Source organism: Trematomus bernacchii, unplaced genomic scaffold (genome assembly GCF_902827165.1).
Source record: "Trematomus bernacchii unplaced genomic scaffold, fTreBer1.1, whole genome shotgun sequence".
NCBI classification, from domain to species: domain Eukaryota; kingdom Metazoa; phylum Chordata; class Actinopteri; order Perciformes; family Nototheniidae; genus Trematomus; species Trematomus bernacchii.
In genome coordinates this window covers 1-20,000 of record NW_022987323.1, presented here as the reverse complement: position 1 = coordinate 20,000, position 20,000 = coordinate 1, and the positions used below count along the sequence as shown (strand labels likewise).

Genomic DNA, 20,000 nt, shown 5'->3' with positions numbered 1-20,000 from the left:
TCAGACTAGAGGACTGGGAGCTGAGGACTGAGGACAGAGCTGCACAGCTTCTCTCTGACAGGTTGCAGCCACTCAGCCTGGGGAAAGATCAGCAGTGAACACAAAGAGTTTTATTCTCATGTCTCAAACTGTTCCTAGTTAATGTAGTTTTATTTCCACTTACAGAGCTTTCCTGGAGGCTTTGACCACTGGCAGCAGCCTCAGAAGAGCCTCCTCTGAAGCACAGTATTTCTTCAGGTCAAACACGTCCAGATCTTCTTTTGATGACAGTAAGATGAAGACCAGAGCCGACCACTGAGCAGGAGACAGATCCTCTGTGGAGAGACTGCCTGATCTCAGGTACTGTTGGATCTCCTCCACTAGAGAACCATCATTCAGTTCATTCAGACAGTGGAACAGGTTGATGCTTTTCTCCGGAGACGGGTTTTTTCTTATCTTTTTCTTGATGTATTCAACTGTTTCCTGGTTGGTCTGTGAGCTTCTTCCTGTCTGTGTCAGCAGGTCATGTAATAAGGTCTGATTTGTCTCCAGTGAAAGACCCAGGAGGAAGCGGAGGAACAAGTCCAGGTGTCCGTTTGGACTCTGTAAGGCCTTGTGCACAGCATTCTGGTAGAGATGTTTAGGTTTTCGTCTGAAGACTTTAGACCACCAGGGGGCCATCAGGTTGTCTCTGGAGTTGATGAAGGTCAGATGGACATGAAGAGCAGCCAGAAACTCCTGAACGCTCAGATGGATGAAGCAGAACACTGTGTCCTTGTACGTTCCTCTCACCTCTCTAAAGACCTGTGTGAACACTCCTGAGTACACTGAGGCTGCTCTGATATCGATGCCACACTCTCTCAGGTCGGACTTATAGAAGATCAGTTTGCCTTTCTGCAGCTGCTCAAAAGCCAGTTTTCCCAGAGACTCCATCATCATCATCCTGGTCTCTGGACTCCAGTGTTGATCTGTCTCGGCCCCTTCATCATACTTGACGTTCACTTTGGATTGAATCACCAGGAAGTGGACGTACATCTCAGTCAGGGTCTTGGGCAGCTCTCCTCCCTCAGTTTTCAACATGTCCTCCAGAACTGAAGCTGAGATCCAGCAGAAGACTGGGATGTGGCACATGATGTGGAGGCTTCGTGAGGTCTTGATGTGGGAGATGATGGTGCCGGCCTGCTCCTGATCTCTGAACCTCTTCCTGAAGTAGTCCTCCTTCTGTGGGTCAGTGAACCCTCGGACCTCTGTCACCATGTCCACACACTCAGGAGGGATCTGATTGGCTGCTGCAGGTCGTGTGGTTATCCAGAGGCGAGCAGAGGGAACCAGCTTCCCCCTGATGAGGTTTGTCAGCAGCCGATCCACTGAGGTGGACTTTCTGATATCAGTCAGGATGTCAATGTTCTGGAAGTCCAGAGGAAGTCGACACTCATCCAGACCGTCAAAGATGAACACAACCTTGAACTTATCAAACCTGCAGATTCCTGCTTCTCTGGTTTCAGAGAAGAAGTGATGAACAAGTTCCACCAAGCTGTACTTGTTCTCTCTCACCACATTCAGCTCTCTGAAGGTGAATGGAAATATGAACTGGATGTCCTGGTTGGCTTTGCCTTCAGCCCAGTCCAGAGTGAACTTCTGTGTTAAGACTGTTTTCCCAATGCCAGCCACTCCCTTTGTCATCACTGCTCTGATTGGTTTACCACTTTCAGTTGAGCCTTTAAAGAGGTCTTCTTGTCTGATGGGTGTTTCTGATCTGTCTGGTTTACTGGATGCTTGTTCGATCTGTCTGTTCTCATGTTCCCTGTTGACCTCTCCGGTGTCTCCCCTGGTGATGTAGATCTCCGTGTAGATTTCATTTAGGGGTTCGGATTTTTCCATTAATTGGATATTTTCATATGTTTTCTTCAGGTTAGATTTGAGTTCACCTTGGCACTTTGTGAGAATATCTGAATGAATAAGAAAGACATTTACATGAAAGACACATCAACATATTTCCTTCTAATTGGACCCATTTCTGACAAAATAGCAGGTTGTTTTCCTAATATCAAGTCACTGGATATTGTTGCATAATTATCTGTACATTGTCCAGTATAAGTTCACCCCAGAGAAAACCATCAGTTTTCCCACAGAGAACCATGGCCCTAAACCTGACTGACTCTTATTCCTGCTGCTGGGAGATGAGGCACGATACCAGCAGATCCCAACACCCACTGAGGGTGTGGACACAGCTCCCTCTCCAGTTATACAGGAAGTGGATGGCTCTTAGTGAGTCGCAGTATACTCCTGCAGTAGCCTACCATCTACAACACACCCTGGGGGGTCACAGTAATAACCCGTCCCTTTCTCCCCAAGTCATGTTGGACGGCAAATGATACCTCCTTCCACCTGTAGGGGGCTGGGCCATTAGTAATGAGTAGGTGCAGTGAGCAATCCCAGTGAGGCTGAGCAATGTGCTCCTCTGGGGCCTCATTTATAAAGGGATATACGCTCAAAAAATGGCGTACGCCAGTTTCTACGCAATGTTTGCGATTTATAAAATACTAACTTGACGGGAAAATGTGCGGTCCTCCACGCAAACTTTAACCCATGCGTACGCACTAAGCACACAAACGGGAGAGACGAGAAACTGCGACACCGTTGGCAGAAGGAAGAATGGAGAGAAATATGTGGAAATAAGACCATCAATAAAATGTTACCTCTCATTTATCAAATATGAAGAATTCATTTTCAAACATTGATTAAAGCCAATCTTAAAATGATTAAACAAACGCCTGTTTGAGACTCCTCAGTGCACACACACACATAACTTGGAGAAATAAATAAATACGGATATGCTATTTAAAACCACCTCGAATATGTTGTGTTAATGTTATGAAATGTTTTCTCATAAATGATGCGGTAAGCAGGAGGACAGAATGACGTCTAAACTGACGCCGTTTTGCATTTCTATAGGTTGTAGATACGAGCATGGTTTTATATACTATCACGTTTAATCGTGTTTTATGCCGTTTGCCAAGACTTGATAAGTGGCTCGTAAAACCCAGGAGGTATGGAAACTAAGAACACCATATGTGGTAAACAGCTAATATAACACAACACATTGTATTTCCTTTAACTGGTGGATTATGGATATATAGTTGCTGATCGACAGCTGGAACACAAACCACCAAATACAACACAATAATTCAGATCCAGTCGTCATGACTACACTCCGGAGGGATTCCCCCATAATTTCTTACAGTTTCTCATCAAGGGGGGGGTCTCCTGTCCCCGGGACAAACACACTGCCTGAGGAAGGTTATGTGTATTTTTTTTGTCATTAACTTTTTTCGGACCACTTATTTATTTATGTTGGTGACGATCCGACGTCCATGCTGCTACTCTGGTTCAAACTGCATCCACCAAACAATATGATTTATCTCCACCTCCCCAAAATAACCTAAACCTGACACGGTGTGAGATGTCTTTTTTAGATGTTCTGTCCTCATTCCCTGCGATCTTCTTCATGCAGTCAGTCAGAATGAATATTAATACCGGGCGTTTCTTTGACTATGTATAGGCAAATATGGGCGTTACGAGTCGATTGTGATTTATAAAGGGAAACAGGCGTAGGGAGTGCCGTACGCACTTCCTACGCCGGTACGCAATGTTTTGTGAATCGGAAAATGGCGGAAAATGTATGTACCTATTTTTGTGCTTTGTACTACGTAAGCAACCTTCCTACGTCAATCCTACGCAAGGCATTATAAATGAGGCCCCTGATGTTTAGAGCTTACCCTACAGTCCCCTTTAAATCATGGACAATGGTCTGCCTCCATGCAACATTGGACAGGAATGTAAATCACAACTGTCCAATCTTATGTCAGGACAAACCTCCACAGTGTGTCCCTGTGGCCCCTTCTGACCACCTGAGCAACAACAGCTGTTCTCCAAGCCCTCAGCTCTGCCTCCTGAACTCAGTGTGCATCAGTCCCATTCAACATCCTGAGACTGAGTCAGCAGCTAACCTACACTGTGGAAAACAGCCGGGGTTTATCCATGACTCCCCCTCCTGAGATATCTGACAGTTCGGCAGGACAAACCTCATTCCAAACAGAATTGTCAGTTTCCTGGGAAAACGTAGCACTCAAGGACTCCAGGAGAAACTCGTTAATATAGCATTGGTGGTTCAGTAGAAATCTTGCCTGGACCCCTAGGTCCGATTCCCAGCCAATGCAGCGGAGTGTTTTAGTGCCGCAGTCTGTAGGAATTTGTCTTGGGAACCGACAATAACACGGAGTGTAGACTGGTTCCTGGAGAGGTGCCAGTTCACCTCCTGCCCTCGAGCAGGGCACAGAACCCCCAACTGCTCCCTGGTGGTGGACAGACTGGCCGCCTGTTTTGTTCAGACCTCTCTCGCCTGTCCTGTGCATGTGTGTGTATTGTACTGTGTGTTACCACAACCGAGTGAACAACTGAGCTGAATTTCCCCTTTGGGAGGAAATAAAGCATCTTCTCCTCCTTTGTTTGTTTTGACTGCTGTTTTTCTTTGTAAAACGACCTTGGGTCCCATGAAAAACTAGTGACCCTGACCTCTCTGCTTTCAGGGGTACCTCAACCCCCGACACCATGTGGAGGTGATGGTTCTCTGAGGGGTATATCAGGAGTCTAAAAACATGATGCATGGCTGTGAAAAATAAAATAAAATAAATGTATATATATAGTTATATTTTGGTACACTCTTTTTTAAAGACCTACCTTCAGGGTCTGATGGGAATTTTGATAATTCCTTTTCTAGATCATTCCTCGGGATCTTCTTCAAAACTTCTCTGGTCACTTTAATGGTGTTTATGTCGTAGTCCCGAAGCATCAGATCCACTGTGTCCCCTCGGTCTGCTTTCTCTAGTTCACTCTTTGGGATTCCTGGGAATCCTAGGACCTTCCCCTCCAGGTACCACTTCAAGTCTTTAAAGTCATTTTCCCCCAAATCTTTTAAAGTTCTTAATAGGACTTCTCTAGGTGTCTCCATATTTTCTCCCTGCAGAGCAAAGATACAGAGAAAGAACATCTTTATCTTACAGAACTATATATTGTTGTATTGTATTTTTGTACTTTTGAAAAACACAACAGGCCTTGAGGATCCAAAGAACAGCTGCCATGTGACTTTGGATGACTTCAATTCAGATGTCGAGTTAGCAAATGCCCTAATCGTTTCTAAACTTGTTTTAATACCTTAGACTTCACGAAAGACATTCAGGAAGTCAATCCTAAACTTGAAGACAGTCAGCACAGTCAGTTCTGTCTTTTCCTTTAATGTCTTGGTTTGGTAACCTGTCTTTAAAGAGCAGAAACTGTCTCAGTCAGATCATAAAGTGGTCTAGCAGACTGATTGGTGAGTCTCAGCTAAACCTGGAGCCCCTACTCATCAGACAGTTACAGAGGCTGTCTAACTCCATGTTCAATGAAGACTCCCACCCCCTGCAACCTGAGCTTCAGCTTCTTCCTTCGGGCCGGAGGTTAATCTTCCTAAAGGTGTAGAACCAAGAGGTTTAAAAACAGCTTTGTGGATGTTCTGGAGCCCGAGGGACTTTTTAAAGATGTGTCTGTTGTCTATATTGTATGAAGCATGTGTCACAATGGATACCTTTTCTTACTTCTGCAAACCAAGTTGACCTACTGGTACAAATAAGTACCATGAGAGAAATAAGAGAGTGACTCAGCCTGCGACCACACACCTGGTTCTGGTCTCTGGCAGTAAGCTGGTTACTGGACACAGAGCTGGGTCCAGGTCCAGGTCCAGGTCCAGGTCCAGGTTCAGGTCCAGGTCCAGGTCCAGGTCCAGCAGGATGTGGTGTTTGCTCTGGGCTGGAACACAACACACAGAGCTTTGAGTGAGTAATGAATGCTGAGCTGTGACATGGAGAAGAGTCATGGACAGGTGGAGATCTCACCTCTGAGCTTTGGTCTGGCTGTCATGTTCCCCAGAGCTTTTAGAGGGGGGGGCTTCCTCCTCTCTGTCCTCACTCTGATCCATAGCAGAGCCCCCACCTTCACACAAACACAACAACATGCTCATTCATTACCACAAGCTTTACATCACAGGTAGCCCCTCCTCTCAGATAGTCAGGAACCTTGTTGGAGCCTCAACAGGATGTGATCAGCCCAGAATGAACATCAGAGTCATGTGATACCAGTGATACCGGTTATACCAAGGTCAGAAACCCAGTCAGAGAGAGAGAAATCACACACCAGAGGATGGAGTTCTACCAGCTGTCCACTAGATGGTGCTAGATGGCACCTCACCTCACTTTACTAACACCTAGGAGAGGAATCCGCCTCTGTTGCTCTCCCCAAGGTTTATAAAGTGTTCCCCCGTTAACTGTGGGGTTTCTTTGGAACTGTTTCGTTGTCCGATGTGAGGGTCCAAGGACAGAGGGGGTCTTCTTCATATTCTGTACAAACTGTAAAGCCCCTGAGACATACAGTAAATGTGTGATATTTGGCTATATAAACAAACGTTGATAGATTTAATGACAGAGATGGCGCCACTGAGCATAAGCAATGTATTGCTTTTTATTACACATGACAATAAAGCTTGGACTTTGGTTCTTGAATAACATCTATGCATCATGTTTATCTTTTATATGTATGACTTTATTCTTTTATAGTTGCTATAGTCAAATCATATTTCATGTTATCTTGTTAGCCTTCATCTGACTCTACCCTTTAATCAGGGCTGTGTAATAAGATGATGGTACAGAGGTTTGGATGATTTTAGAGCCTTGCACATTATTAACTTTATATATTCATCAGATTGTGCAAGAATAATATCTGAGAGGATGAGTGTAAAGTAACTCTGAAAACACAACATGCAGACATGCTGAGATACTCCAGAAACAGGATTTACTGTCTGATTAAAACCATTTATGTTGAAGTTTCTAAATGTATCTGTAAATGTTTATTATCATTAATATGATGGAGGTTGTTAATCAGAGTTTCTGCAGCTCTCAGCCTGGGTCTCTTTGATGCGTCTCAGACCCAGGAGAAGGAGGACCGGGGGATTCAGGTGCAGCCAAACGCAGGATTGATCTGATCTGATGCACATACAGGTCAACACTGCATCCCTCTCACTGTGTTTCTGATCTTTTATATCCTTTCTTAGGTCACAAACATCCGTTTATGTTCCATTTCTTCATATGGAGCCTAACGGTATCAGGGTCACAGGGATGGTTCCTATTACAGTCATTCAGATCAGATTCAACAGGTGTGCTGTTGGCCAGTGTGTGACATCACCCAAATACCTTCCACAGGTAACATGGTCTCCTGATACACTGATGCTTATTGACTCTCCTACTCTCACAGAATATCATATATTAACCTGTTCCACTCTGAGCCTGTTTTTCAGGTCTCAGGCTCGAAAATGACATTCCCAGAACAAATGACCATATCTTCCCTTCTAAAAGGGTTAAATTAATAATCTTTTCTCAAAGTAATGATAAACCTGTGAGTTGGATGTAGAAGTGTCAGAATCAATATAAATGTTTTTTATTTTAAAGAAAATTCAGATTTTACATAGTAAAAAACTGTAAATTATAGTGTCCGTCCAAAAATTATTTTTTACAGATAGTGAAAACTACCCTTGGATGATGGGTTAGTAGACTAAAAGCTTTAGGAATCCAAAGTACAACATATAATAAGTACCCTGTATCAAGATTGATGCAAAACAAGTGAAATTTGACCTTTTTAGAGAGATTTAGCCAAAAACTGGGCCATCTGGGGTCATTTGGGTGGATTTGACCTATCTCTGGCCCCCCTTGCTCGATCTGGTTGGTTGACATACCCTTGTGACCGTTAGAGCCAATAGAATCGAAGGAGGATACCTACATAGACACACATTGTAAAGAAAAAATGTTGCCGCTTCACGTGTGGAAAGCGAAACTAAACTGGAGGAATGTCTCCTTCTGGAGTTTGGAAACTAAAACGCAGTTGTATTGCTTATGGATTATCAGAAATAATTTCAAAGAAGGCACAGACACATAGGATGAACCTATGGATTAACTGCAGCATCGTTTTTTTATCGTTTTAATGCCATTGAAGACCACTTTTGACCAAGGTAAGCCATATTTATATGTTTAGCTTCTTGGCTCCACATGTGATGATGTACGCTTTCGTTGATAGCGTCGCGAATGTTTATCACTGAGTGTTGAGGTGGGCACCGTTAGATTCAGTGTCTCCAGGACACCAAAAAATAGTGTTTGGTTGTGCATCTAGGATAAGTAATAAGGGAGTTCTGAGTGAGTTTATGTGTCTTTGTCGGTCCCGTTTTTTCGATCGAGGCTAATTCAGAGGCTGAGTGCTAGCATTGTGGGTTTTTTTTGAAAAAAAAAATTAAAAAGATCAGTTAGCTGAGTTTCTTCCCGTTACATGGATATAACACATTCATAGTTTTATTCAATATTAAGATTCCTTAGACGTTGTTTCCTGCAAATGACGCGTTTATCCGCCCGGTACCGGGGGGAAGGCGTGAAACAGGTTAAACATGTATTTCTGAGACGTCTTACTTTATGATACTGAAGTCGTTTTTATCAGCTGTTAATCAGTAACAGGCCGCCTGTAGACAGATTCAGACTCTGACCCCCCCCCCCCCCCCCCACTAAGTGAGCTGTAAGCAGGTTTCAAAGAGACTGAACGGGCTGACCCTTGGTACTGCAACAAAACCTCTAACAATAAAACTAACAACACACAATTCCTGGAAACAAGATAAGGTTTGACGGAAAAAAACTGAAATATCTTCTGCTGTGACTGATGCAGAGAGACAGAACAATAAACCCAACTTCTGAGAAACTGTTTGTTAGCAGAGTTCATCTATCTGTGCTCTGTTTGTTCCACGGTGGTGATGTACAGGATGATATTTACTATACAGATGTTTCTATTATCTCTGATCCTCTAATGCATATGTAAATAAAGGAGACACAAAACGAGAACAGCAGCCTAACCCTAAAGTCATCTAAACTAGTCTAACCCTAAGGTCATCTGAACTAGTCTAACCCTAAAGTCATCTGAACTAGTCTAACCCTAAAGTCATCTGAACTAGTATAACCCTAAAGTCATCTGAACTAGTCTAACCCTAAAGTCATCTGAACTAGTCTAACCCTAAAGTCATCTCAACTAGTCTAACTCTAAAGTCATCTGAACTAGTCTAACCCTAAAGTCATCTGAACTAGTCTAACCCTAAAGTCATCTGAACTAGTCTAACCATAAAGACATCTGAACTAGTCTAACCCTAAAGTCATCTGAACTAGTCTAACCCTAAAGTCATCGGAACTAGTCTAACCCTAAAGTAATCTGAACTAGTCTAACCTTAAAGTCATCTGAACTAGTCTAACCCTAAAGTCATCTGAACTAGTCTAACCCTAAAGTCATCTGAACTAGTCTAACCCTAAAGTCATCTGAACTAGTCTAACCTTAAAGTCATCTGAACTAGTCTAACCCTGAGTTATCTGAACTAGTCTAACCCTAAAGTCATCTGAACTAGTCTAACCTTAAAGTCATCTGAACTAATCTAACCCTGAGTTATCTGAACTAGTATAACCCTAAAGTCATCTGAACTAGTCTAACCCTAAAGTCATCTGAACTAATCTAACCCTGAGCTCTCTGAACTAGTATAACCCTAAAGTCATCTGAACTAGTCTAACCCTAAAGTCATCTGAACTAGTCTAATCCTAAAGTCATCTGAACTAGTCTAACCCTAAAGTCATCTGAACTAGTCTAACCCTAAAGTCATCTGAACTAGTCTAACCCTAAAGTCATCTGAACTAGTCTAACTCTAAAGTCTTCTGAACTAGTCTAACCCTAAAGTCATCTGAACTAGTCTAACTCTAAAGTCATCTGAACTAGTCTAACCCTAAAGTCATCTGAACTAGTCTAACCCTAAAGTCATCTGAACTAGTCTAACCCTAAAGTCATCTGAACTAGTCTAACCCTAAAGTCATCTGAACTAGTCTAACCTTAAAGTCATCTGAACTAGTCTAACCCTAAAGTCATCTGAACTAGTCTAACCCTAAAGTCATCTGAACTAGTCTAACTCTAAAGTCATCTGAACTAGTCTAACCCTAAAGTCATCTGAACTAGTCTAACCCTAATGTCATCTGAACTAGTCTAACCCTAAAGTCATCTGAACTAGTCTAACTCTAAAGTCATCTGAACTAGTCTAATTCTAAAGTCATCTGAACTAGTCTAACCCTGAGTTCTCTGAACTGAAGTCCACATGTCCTTTAGCTCTGTAGTATTGATCTCATCTCTGTGTCTATGTTCTGCTCTCAGTGTGACGTACCAACAGGATGAGTGTCAGCTTCATCCAAACTGTTGTTGTTTCCTGTGAGTTTTGTTCCAGCGATGCAGTGAACACAACACATGAGTACAGCAGCACCTCTACTGTTCTCAGTCTAACTGCTGACACACACATGATGAAAGCTGCTCTTACCTTCTGAAGAGAATCTGCTGATGAGTGACGGTGAAATGAATCAGTAGCTCCAAGCAGAGACAGAACTAACATGTAACTCCCAGCAGGTCTCCACAGCTCTGTTGATTCACATACAGTCTATCTCTGTGTGTTCATCTCCAGCTGAAATATGATGAGCTCCTCTGAACTCTGGAACCAACGAGCTGGAGCACCTCAGGTCAAACATTAACACACTTTATTAAACATTATCATCCTGATCATAAAGGTCTGCAGTTTTATCCTCAGAGACTTTGATTTTACAAAAATGGAAATAAAAAAGCGGCAAGGTGCTGTTTCTCTGGCGGCTGACAGGCGCAAACAGCCCAGAACACCTAGGAGATTAGAGATGGTGCTCCGGGTCCAGGGAGACAGCAAACACTTGAAGCGAGGCTGAATCCTGGCCCCCAACTCCCCACCGGATACATCTTTCACTCCAGGAAGCTCTGGGAAATATTATCCACCAGGGCCAGAAAAGGATATCAGCAGTGGCGACTGGTCATTAGGGGCAGGTGGGGCACAGCCCCAGCTAGTGTCAGTAGAAAGTATTACTAATAATGATTACAAAAGATGCAAAAAAAAATAAAAAAAAATATAAAATATATTTTAAGATCATGGTTAATCATCTGATTCGTCTGTACATTGCTGTTTTAGTCTGTGTTCTTCTAATTAGTGTCTACAGTGAGTGCCTATTGAGCTGTTTAGAGCCATGTGGGACAAAACCTGATCATGCCCCTCCCTCTCACTGTCTAAGTGAACGGTGACTGTAAAAACTACACTGCGCATGCTCAGAGTATTTTCCTATTTAATGTGTGTGGCAAAAAAATAATGACCATAGGGGCACTGAACTGCCATCCCCACCATACGTCATATCACATCATTCAGAGCTGATTGGCTGTAAGTACGTGTGCCGCGAAAAGTGTGGTGTGTGAAGAGGAGACGAGAGAGCTGCAGTGACGCGTCCTAAAACCAGGAAGTAAGCTGCGCATGGCTTCCCTCCACAAAAAAGCAATGAGATTTCTCCATAGGATTTTAGAAAATAGCTTGAAATAAGATCTGTGGGAAACGTACCTGTTAGATAAATGCACGCTTTGTTCAGCCGGATAATATCCACATGCCTACCCTACTTTTATAATTTTTGAATTATAAATCTATCGATTATATTTATGATAGACTTTTGAAACTACAAGAAGATAGGAGGACTTTTACAAAAAAGCTATAGAGATTTTTGTCCAGAAGGATATAGGCAAATGGACTTCATCTTCAAGTCAAGGTAAGACCACAATTTGATCGAAAATGGGATCTTACTAAGAGAGAACAATTCAATATTTAAATGATAAAATTACATTTTTTGGGTATCCTTTTGTCGAACTGTTTGTTTAAAATTAATCGAAGCATCAGACAAAAAAAGCTTTTGAAAATAATATTATATTTTGGTTTAGGTCAAAATATAATATTTGTAAACCTGAAGAGTCAGTGCCAGTGCCTCAGCAGCCATGAACCTCACTGCACGTCACTGCAGAAGCTTATAGACATCTAAGTTTGTTGTGCCCCACCACTTTTGTACATATAAAAACGCCACTGGATATCAGACATGTAAAACACGTGCCCCAGGTTTACTTCTTGAAGATAGTTTAATTTATGAAACAACAGACAGAATACAGCTTTGTTTTGAGGTTGAGAGAACAAGTTAAAAGTAAATCGTATCAAATAAATGTCTTCCTTCTGCATTTTATATAAAGACTACATGAATCCACCCTATAAATGATGAATGCAAGTAATACATAGGTATTTAAGGTGATTTAATCTATTTCACATTTGCTCCTTTTCCTTTCCAATTACAACCAAAAGCAACACTTATCAGATTAGGTTAGACAGAATAATGATTTTTGAAGTTTAAGTGGACGGTGGTGTGTTCAGGGACTCTTCTGTTGAGCGCATTTCCAGATGTTTCTGAATATTCTGACAATTTTAAAATTATGTCTTCTTTCAGAAAATTCAGAAAATCTAAAAACTGCATTTTTCCTAAAAATTCTGACTTTTTATTGAAAATAAAAAATTCTGTATTTATATTGAAAATAAAAAATTCTGTATTTTTTCTGACATTCTGAAAATTAAAAAATTCCGACTAAATAAATGTGTGACTCGTTTCTGAGTTTACAGATAGCTCAACCTGACCTGGATAAAGTGATAATAAACTAGATCTTAGATTATTTTCTGTATTTATTTTATTCACTGAAAAGTTGTGGTGTTAAAATATTCGTCTTGTTTATTCAGGACGCTGAGTAGAGAGTCTGAGGTCAGCTTGAAAAAACAGCTGGTACATTTTTTTATGTAAACAGATGATTTTTAGGAAACTTTAATCTTTGTGTTCGCCGCCCGGCGGTGGGTTTCCTTCTCAGGTTGATTTCACTTTAGGAAGTCTTGAAGACGTCAGGAAAGATTAAAGATGCAGCAGGTGTTTGTGTCTCGCGTTAAAGCCCTCGGGTTCGTCTCGTGACGGAGCCAGTGCTCATGATAGTGCCAATGGGGAACCTAATGAAGAACCTCTAGGGAACCGGAGGATTTTCAGAGTGGACCTCCGGAGATGTTCCCGGCGTCCTCACATCGTGAAGGACGAGCCGTTCTCACTGGACACGGAGCGGCGGGTGGACACGTAGATCTCGGAGGTGACCCTGGAGAAGCGCTGGGGCCGGATGTACCTCTTCCCCAGGCACCACAGGTCCTGCACAATCCTCCGGAAGTGGTTCCTGAATTTCACCCCGACGAAGGCGTACAGCACGGGGTTCAGGCAGCAGTGCAGGTAGGCCAGGGTCTGCGTCACCGTCTTGGCTGTCTTCAGGAAGTCCACGTCCTCGCAGCTCTGCATATTGAACATGCTGGCGGTGTCGTACAGCAGCGTGAGGTTGTAGGGCAGGTGGCAGACCACGAACACCGCCACCACGGCCAGCACCACGCGCACTGCCTTGTGTCGCTGGAAGTTCCTTGCCTTCAGCAGCGTGCCAACAATGGCGCTGTAGCAGAAGACCATGATGAGCAGCGGCAGGGAGAAGCCCACGGCCAGCTGCATGCTGGGCAGCGCCACCTTGGAGGTCAAAGCCTCGGTGGAGTCCATGAACCTGAGCTCGCAGACGTACTCCGTGCCGTCGGTGCTGTTCCCATCCTCCTCGTCCATGAAGGAGTCCCTGCTGTGGGTCGGCTGGTACCGGCTGTAGAAGTAGAAGGAGGGCACGGACAGCAGTACTGCGAGCGCCCACACGGCGGCGCAGATGAGGCGACTGTAGGCCAGCGAGCGCAGTCTGAAGCTGCGGCGCGCCTGCACGATGGCCACGTAGCAGTCGCTGCTGATGCAGGCGAGCAGCAGCGTGCCGCTGTACAGGTTCACGCTGTAGGAGCCGCGCAGCAGCTTGCACACCACCGGACCCATGGACCACGCCGTCAGCTCGTTGTAGACGATGAGCGGCAGCGAGGCCACGAACAGCAGGTCGGCCACCGCCACGTTCAGCAGGTACACGTCCGTCATGGACTTGGTCCTCTTGTAGAGGGCGTAGGTGAGGATCACCAGGCTGTTGCCCACCAGGCCCAGGATGCAGATGATGGAGTGAACGTACGGCCCGACGACCAGCTGCACACTGTGGTTGTTCTGCGGAGCACACGGAGAGACCAGGTTGTAGTCTGTGTAGTTGTAGTCCAGATACGATTGGTTGGACATGTCCTCCAGAGAGTAATCCATCTTCTGCTGCTGTGGAGAGACAGAAGAAGACATCCCACTGAGAACCATTTACTACATGTTTGTGTTTCTGACTTTCTTTAAAGAGTCACTCTGTGTTCTACAGGAGTTAGTGCATGTGAACACTCACGCTCCTATTGGCTAGCGCTCCTACACATTGTACCGATAGGCTAAGGGGCGGGACATCTCTAAGCTACAAAATATCCCACACAACTGAACTGCGCTCAGTAACCATTCAACAAAACGTATTTGTTAGGTTTAAAAAATATATAATTGTTTGGCTTAAAATATGTACGTTAATTACATGAAAGCAGTTACGGACTTTAAAGTGGACCTATCATGCTATATTTGAATAATATATTGTAGGACCATACCTATATAAGGCATATTTATACTTTTTTTTTTTCAAAATACCAAACAGATCATGCATTTTAGCCATGCCTCATTTCACTCAATTTGACATTTTTTTGCTCTGTTTTTGCAAGGGTTGATTCTGTGAGAACAGCACCACCTACAGGCCTGGCATATGTACTACAGCGTCTCCAGCGCTTTCGAACGGCAATGGCCGTGGCTGTCTCCTCCTGATTGGTGGAGTTGGCCCAATAGCCGTAGCGCCACCGTCCTGACGTCAGGACAGTGTTCAAATCTGGATCAGTTTTTATCAGATCCGTTGCAGCCCCTTTTTTAGAGATTTGGGTATGGAGGAAAATAGAGAGCGTTGTGTTTTCTGACACTTGGTGAGTTCCCTGGAACACCGGGGACACATATTCATGTAGAAAAGACGTACAAAAGTGCATTTTGCATGATAGGTCCCCTTTAATTAAAACGAGGTCTTTTGTGAACTGATAAGAAATGTGTTTTTGATATATCATTGAAAATAGGAAAAACAAGTTCCCTCATAACTAAATTACAATGAGGTTCAAATCTAGGGGAAGAATATTTTTGAAGTTTGATATAATCTCCCATTTACTTTTCATGCAAATTTTTTGTATAGCCCAACATATATATCAAAACATGTACTGTTATATATGTTTTTCGAATTTGGGCAATCTAGTCCCAGATGTATAATCTAAAACTTAAATTTTTTTTTTGACATTTTCAAGGCTCTTCAGTGAAACCAGGTCAGTGTTGGAAGATGGGCCCTTCACACCCCTTCCCTTATTCAGATTATTAAGAGTTAGACATAAAATCAGTCACGACTTGTTAGAGCGGGTTCTGACACGCCCTGCATTTTGCTCTGATGAAGAGAACTCAGAGAATAATCTGCAACTCATTCTACCTGAAACACTGACAACAGTACATGGAGATCTTTCTAAACTCATTCTGCTTTCACTCAGAGAGAAACCCTACACAATATTTCAGACAGATGTTCAAACAGACCCTGGGTATGTTTGAGTTATTTTAACAAACACTAACAGACGAGATCTCGCTAAGTGGTCCTACGACGCTGGTTATCAACTCAGTAAATCAACCAGGGTTTCACAAACATGGACAAGCGTACTGACAGCGCAGCGTCATACTTCATGATTGAATAGTAAACTATCATGTTAGACAAATATGAAGACGTTCAACTTTTAACATCCATGACTTAAACACTTTATCCAGGATCAAAGCCACATAGCTGCACCTGCAAGGTGAATAAAGAACAGCTGGTAAAAAAAAAACTACCAAGTGTTTGAATGCGTTCATTAACAATTTTATGATATCACTGCCTGTCTACTCACAGACTCTCTTCAGGTCTACTCACAGACTCTCTTCAGGTCTACTCACAGACTCTCTTCAGGTCTACTCACAGACTCTCTTCAGGTCTACTCACAGACTCTCTTCAGGTCTACTCACAGACTCTCTTCAGGTCTACTCACAGACTCTCTTCAGGTGAGGAGGAAACTCTGCTCATCTCTTACTCTTCTGTCCTGAGTCTGCCTGCATCTGATCTGAGGACGCCTTCACACCCTCAGAAATTCAGAGAGTAAAAACACGTCAGAGTCACGTGGAAAACGCCCTTACAGGATGTGTTGAGTTTTTCCCTTCCCCTTTCATTCGACAGCGAATGAGAGAGTCCGTGAGGAGGAGCTGCACACCTCCCCCAAGTGTTCTTACTGGCTGGATTCACATCTGGTCGGGTTCTATAGTTCTGACCGGAACATGAAATTCCAACGTTTCACCAGGTCAAAAGTCAACCCTTATCTTCGCCCAATCTAAATAACATTCCCTTCCTATGGGGGTTTTTTCACATAAATTATCCCCTCTCCGACATTTTAACGTGTGTGCACATAACAAAATGTCTTTAACGACCTTAAAAACAATATCTGGTGTAGAGGAGAGGATATGTGTGTGTGTGAGACAGGTTCCCTGGGTCAGTGAGTTGTAAGAGAGAATATCATTTCTCTATATGTGATTACTTAAAACAGTTCAAAATAATACATGTTTACTTCAATACAGTTTATAATCATATCTTTTTACTTCAATCCCTCTTTTGATCTCACCTCACGAGATCAACATATAGCATTTGAAACATTACCACTGACATTATTTTCCTTACTGTGTCTGTCCCAACATTTATATAAACCCATCAGAAGCTGGGATATAGAGCACTTTAAACCTTTAGGAACAGTCCACAACAACAACCACATGTCACCACAATGGCAAAAAAAGTAGCCACAGAAATTAGAAAAGACATTATAAAATGTTTCCCTCTTTTGGTAACGCATAGTTCTGTAGAATAAAAAATACAAATCCCTTAAATTATGGGATATAAAAAAAAAGTTGAAAGTTCCTCCAAAAAATGGATTGTTCAGACAAAGTTCCACACCGGCCATATCAACCTGTTTCAGCGGGAAATGGAGTTCTCTGTGCCGTCTTGGTTTGCTGATGTCTTCGTCCCCCCAGCCCACTGACGGCGGCTTCTGAGTTGCGAGATGTGTCCGGATTGTCCTCCCCGGCCCGCTGATGGCGGCTTCCAGGTCGACTGCTGGAGAGATGTCCTCCCGATGTCGTCTAGGGTCCTCGCGACGAGGGCCAAATCTGTCCTGATGTCGTCTAGGGTCATAGCAGGTGTTTTTCCCGACTGCACACTGGCTCCAGTGGTACCAGTTGTCTCCCTTTCCATCTAGGCGGACGGCATGGGAGGTCCTTTTGGGTCACTCGGTAGGGACCGGAAAACCTGGGGTTGAGTCACTTAGGCCTGATGACTTTCAGCCTTACGAACTCTGCTGTGTTGGCTTCGTGTTTCTCGGGTCCCTCTTTGGCGTCAGCAACCTGTGAGGAGAAGTCTCATACCAAGCCCTTAAGTTGCTGGAAATATGGTTTTGAACTCATCTCTTCTACTTCTTTAGTGTTTATTGGCGGCACCAACTAGACTGGAGTGTGGACAAGAGACTATGCAGAAAACAATAAACTAAAAATTAAAAAATTAAAACAAAAATAAAAACAAAAAAGGAACAAACAAACCAAACAAAAAATAACCAAAGCTAGATTATTTTAAATGTATCAATTTCTCTTAAAAGCAACAAACAAAACAAAACAAAAAATAATCACAGCTAGTATTTTAAATTGATAAATTCTTCTTAAAAACGTAATAATCTCACATACATATTGTCTGATGTATATCCTATCCCCCCTTTTTCTGAAATAGAACGCCGTTAACGGTGTACTTCTTTTCAGAAATATCGAGCCTTATACATCAGTTATCAAATATCATATATATACTATATTATTATTACTTATATATCAGGCATTAAATGTCAGCCTTCTTCCATGATTGACCTCGTTTATATTATCTGACTTATGTTGATACGTGTTCGTTTGTATTTATTTAATATACTGGGCAATTATTGTTTAATTCTAAATGTCCAATACGTAATTTTTCCAGAATGTTGTAGCACTCCCTGTTCGCCACCAGAGGGCAGCAGCTGACCACGAATGAAGTTGTCCCCACTGACTGGTACAACAACTCTGTCTCCACTGGTGTCAATTATGCTTTTATTTCAATTATTACACAGATTTGACTTAAAAAATCACACAGAGCTTATTCCCTTATACAGTCTGTTTGGCTTTTTGTACGATGTTTATTACAACAGATAATTGCGGTTTTTAAGCGCACTTCGACACCCCTCTTTTAGAGATGTGACGCTTACAAGGAGTTTAATCTCAAACCACAAAAAATCCTTTATCGTCACATTCAGCCTTCCAGACTATGATTCCGTACTATCTGAATCCTATCTCTGTGTACAGTATGTACTGTGTACAGAGTGGTGTTCTTAAATGATGTTTGCAGTTTTACATATATTTATATAAATTCAGGCAAATTTTTATTGTGCGATGTATATTTCAACAGATAGCGTGACTTCCAGAAGCAAGCTTCTACAATCTCCACTCGGTGATTGCGGCTTCAGGCAAGGAGTTTAAACTCAGTCAACAAAATCTCTTTATCGTCACGTTTAATGAGCCTGATTAACCCCACAGCAAGAGTTTTGATGAGATTCGGTCGTTCCAAATAATTAGTTGGAGGTCGCGTCTCTCTCCTCCTCTATCACCCACCATATAACAATTACAGCCATTTTATACATTTAAAGCACCACGAAAGGTAACCGCATTAATCAATCTTATCATGATCTGCGGGGAATTTAACCCATCTGTTTTTTACACCTCCACAGCCTTTAATAGAAGCACTGCAAGCCAACCGTATTAATCAATGTTATTTTGACTTACGGGGAATTTACCCCATACATCTTTTACAGCTTTGCAGCGTTCGTTTCTAGTGAGTTGTAGGACGGGACTGAACTACCCGCCTCTTACAAGCACTTTTGTGCCTTAGGTACAGGACTGAACTACCCGACTCTAAGCACTATTAATCTAATTCAACTAGAATATGTATTGTATTTCCCACCGTGACTAAGAACACTGAGAACGCTGCTGACAACTCTAAATTCTTTAGTATAATCAATCACAGATTTTTGATAGTCAAAACAGGTGTCTGCTCACCTTTTGTATATTGCCATGGTCTTAGTTGTCACCAGTATCTCTGTGTCCTCCCCCTGGACTGGATTCCGTCCCCTGGCTATCGGTGTCCCTTTCTTAGAGATAAGCGCTCATCACGTCGGGGTCACCACTTGTTGGAGCAGAATACCTATCTGCTACGCGCCGTTCGTTTGATGAGGCTGAAATCTCTATTAAATAAAGAAAGGAATTGAAAACACCGGAATCAAAAGTTATCACAAATTATCTAAGTGTACTGGTAGGAAACCAAACACATATACAAGTTATAACAGAGTACTCTGGTCTTCAGGTTGGTGATGCGGTTTTACAGGTAGACAGACCAGCTTTCAGAAAACGAGAAGTATGGGACTCCAGGTTTGTGATGCGGTTTACCGTCTTCAAGCACCAGCTTTCACCCAACCAGAAGCATTTTACACTCAAAAACAACAGTATACATATCAATATTTTGGGGCGGAGATGTGTTGAGTTTTTCCCTTCCCCTTTCATTCGACAGCGAATGAGAGAGTCCGTGAGGAGGAGCTGCACACCTCCCCCAAGTGTTCTTACTGGCTGGATTCACATCTGGTCGGGTTCTATAGTTCTGACCGGAACTTGAAATTCCAACGTTTCACCAGGTCAAAAGTCAACCCTTATCTTCGTCCAATCTAAACAACATTCCCTTCCCATGGGGGTTTTTTCACATAAATTATCCCCTCTCCGACATTTTAACGTGTGTGCACATAACAAAATGTCTTTAACGACCTTAAAAACAATATCTGGTGTAGAGGAGAGGATATGTGTGTGTGTGAGACCCAGGTTCCCTGGGTCAGTGAG

General features: G+C 42.8%; 2 protein-coding genes across 2 annotated transcripts in view; both read right to left on the bottom strand.

Moving 5' to 3' along the window:
- LOC117479769 (NACHT, LRR and PYD domains-containing protein 3-like) overlaps positions 1-10,548 on the bottom strand; it is a 13,067-nt gene extending 2,519 nt beyond the window's left edge. The window contains exons 1-7 of the mRNA XM_034126854.1: positions 10,445-10,548; positions 5,913-6,009; positions 5,697-5,826; positions 5,616-5,634; positions 4,720-4,999; positions 164-1,928; positions 1-77 (exon numbers count right to left, since the gene is read on the bottom strand). The exon at positions 1-77 is cut by the window's left edge and continues 97 nt beyond it. Of these exons, the coding sequence (XP_033982745.1) occupies positions 1-77; positions 164-1,928; positions 4,720-4,999; positions 5,616-5,634; positions 5,697-5,826; positions 5,913-6,009; positions 10,445-10,516 (2,440 nt within the window). The 5' untranslated portion in view covers positions 10,517-10,548. The remainder of the gene's footprint in view (positions 78-163; positions 1,929-4,719; positions 5,000-5,615; positions 5,635-5,696; positions 5,827-5,912; positions 6,010-10,444) is intronic.
- A 2,334-nt stretch (positions 10,549-12,882) lies between these two features.
- Positions 12,883-14,365, bottom strand: LOC117479762 (C-C chemokine receptor type 6-like). Its single transcript, XM_034126842.1, has one exon. It carries the CDS (start codon positions 14,238-14,240, stop codon positions 13,062-13,064), a length of 1,179 nt encoding a protein of 392 aa, XP_033982733.1. The 5' UTR covers positions 14,241-14,365; the 3' UTR covers positions 12,883-13,061.
- Between the last annotated feature and the right edge of the window lie 5,635 nt (positions 14,366-20,000).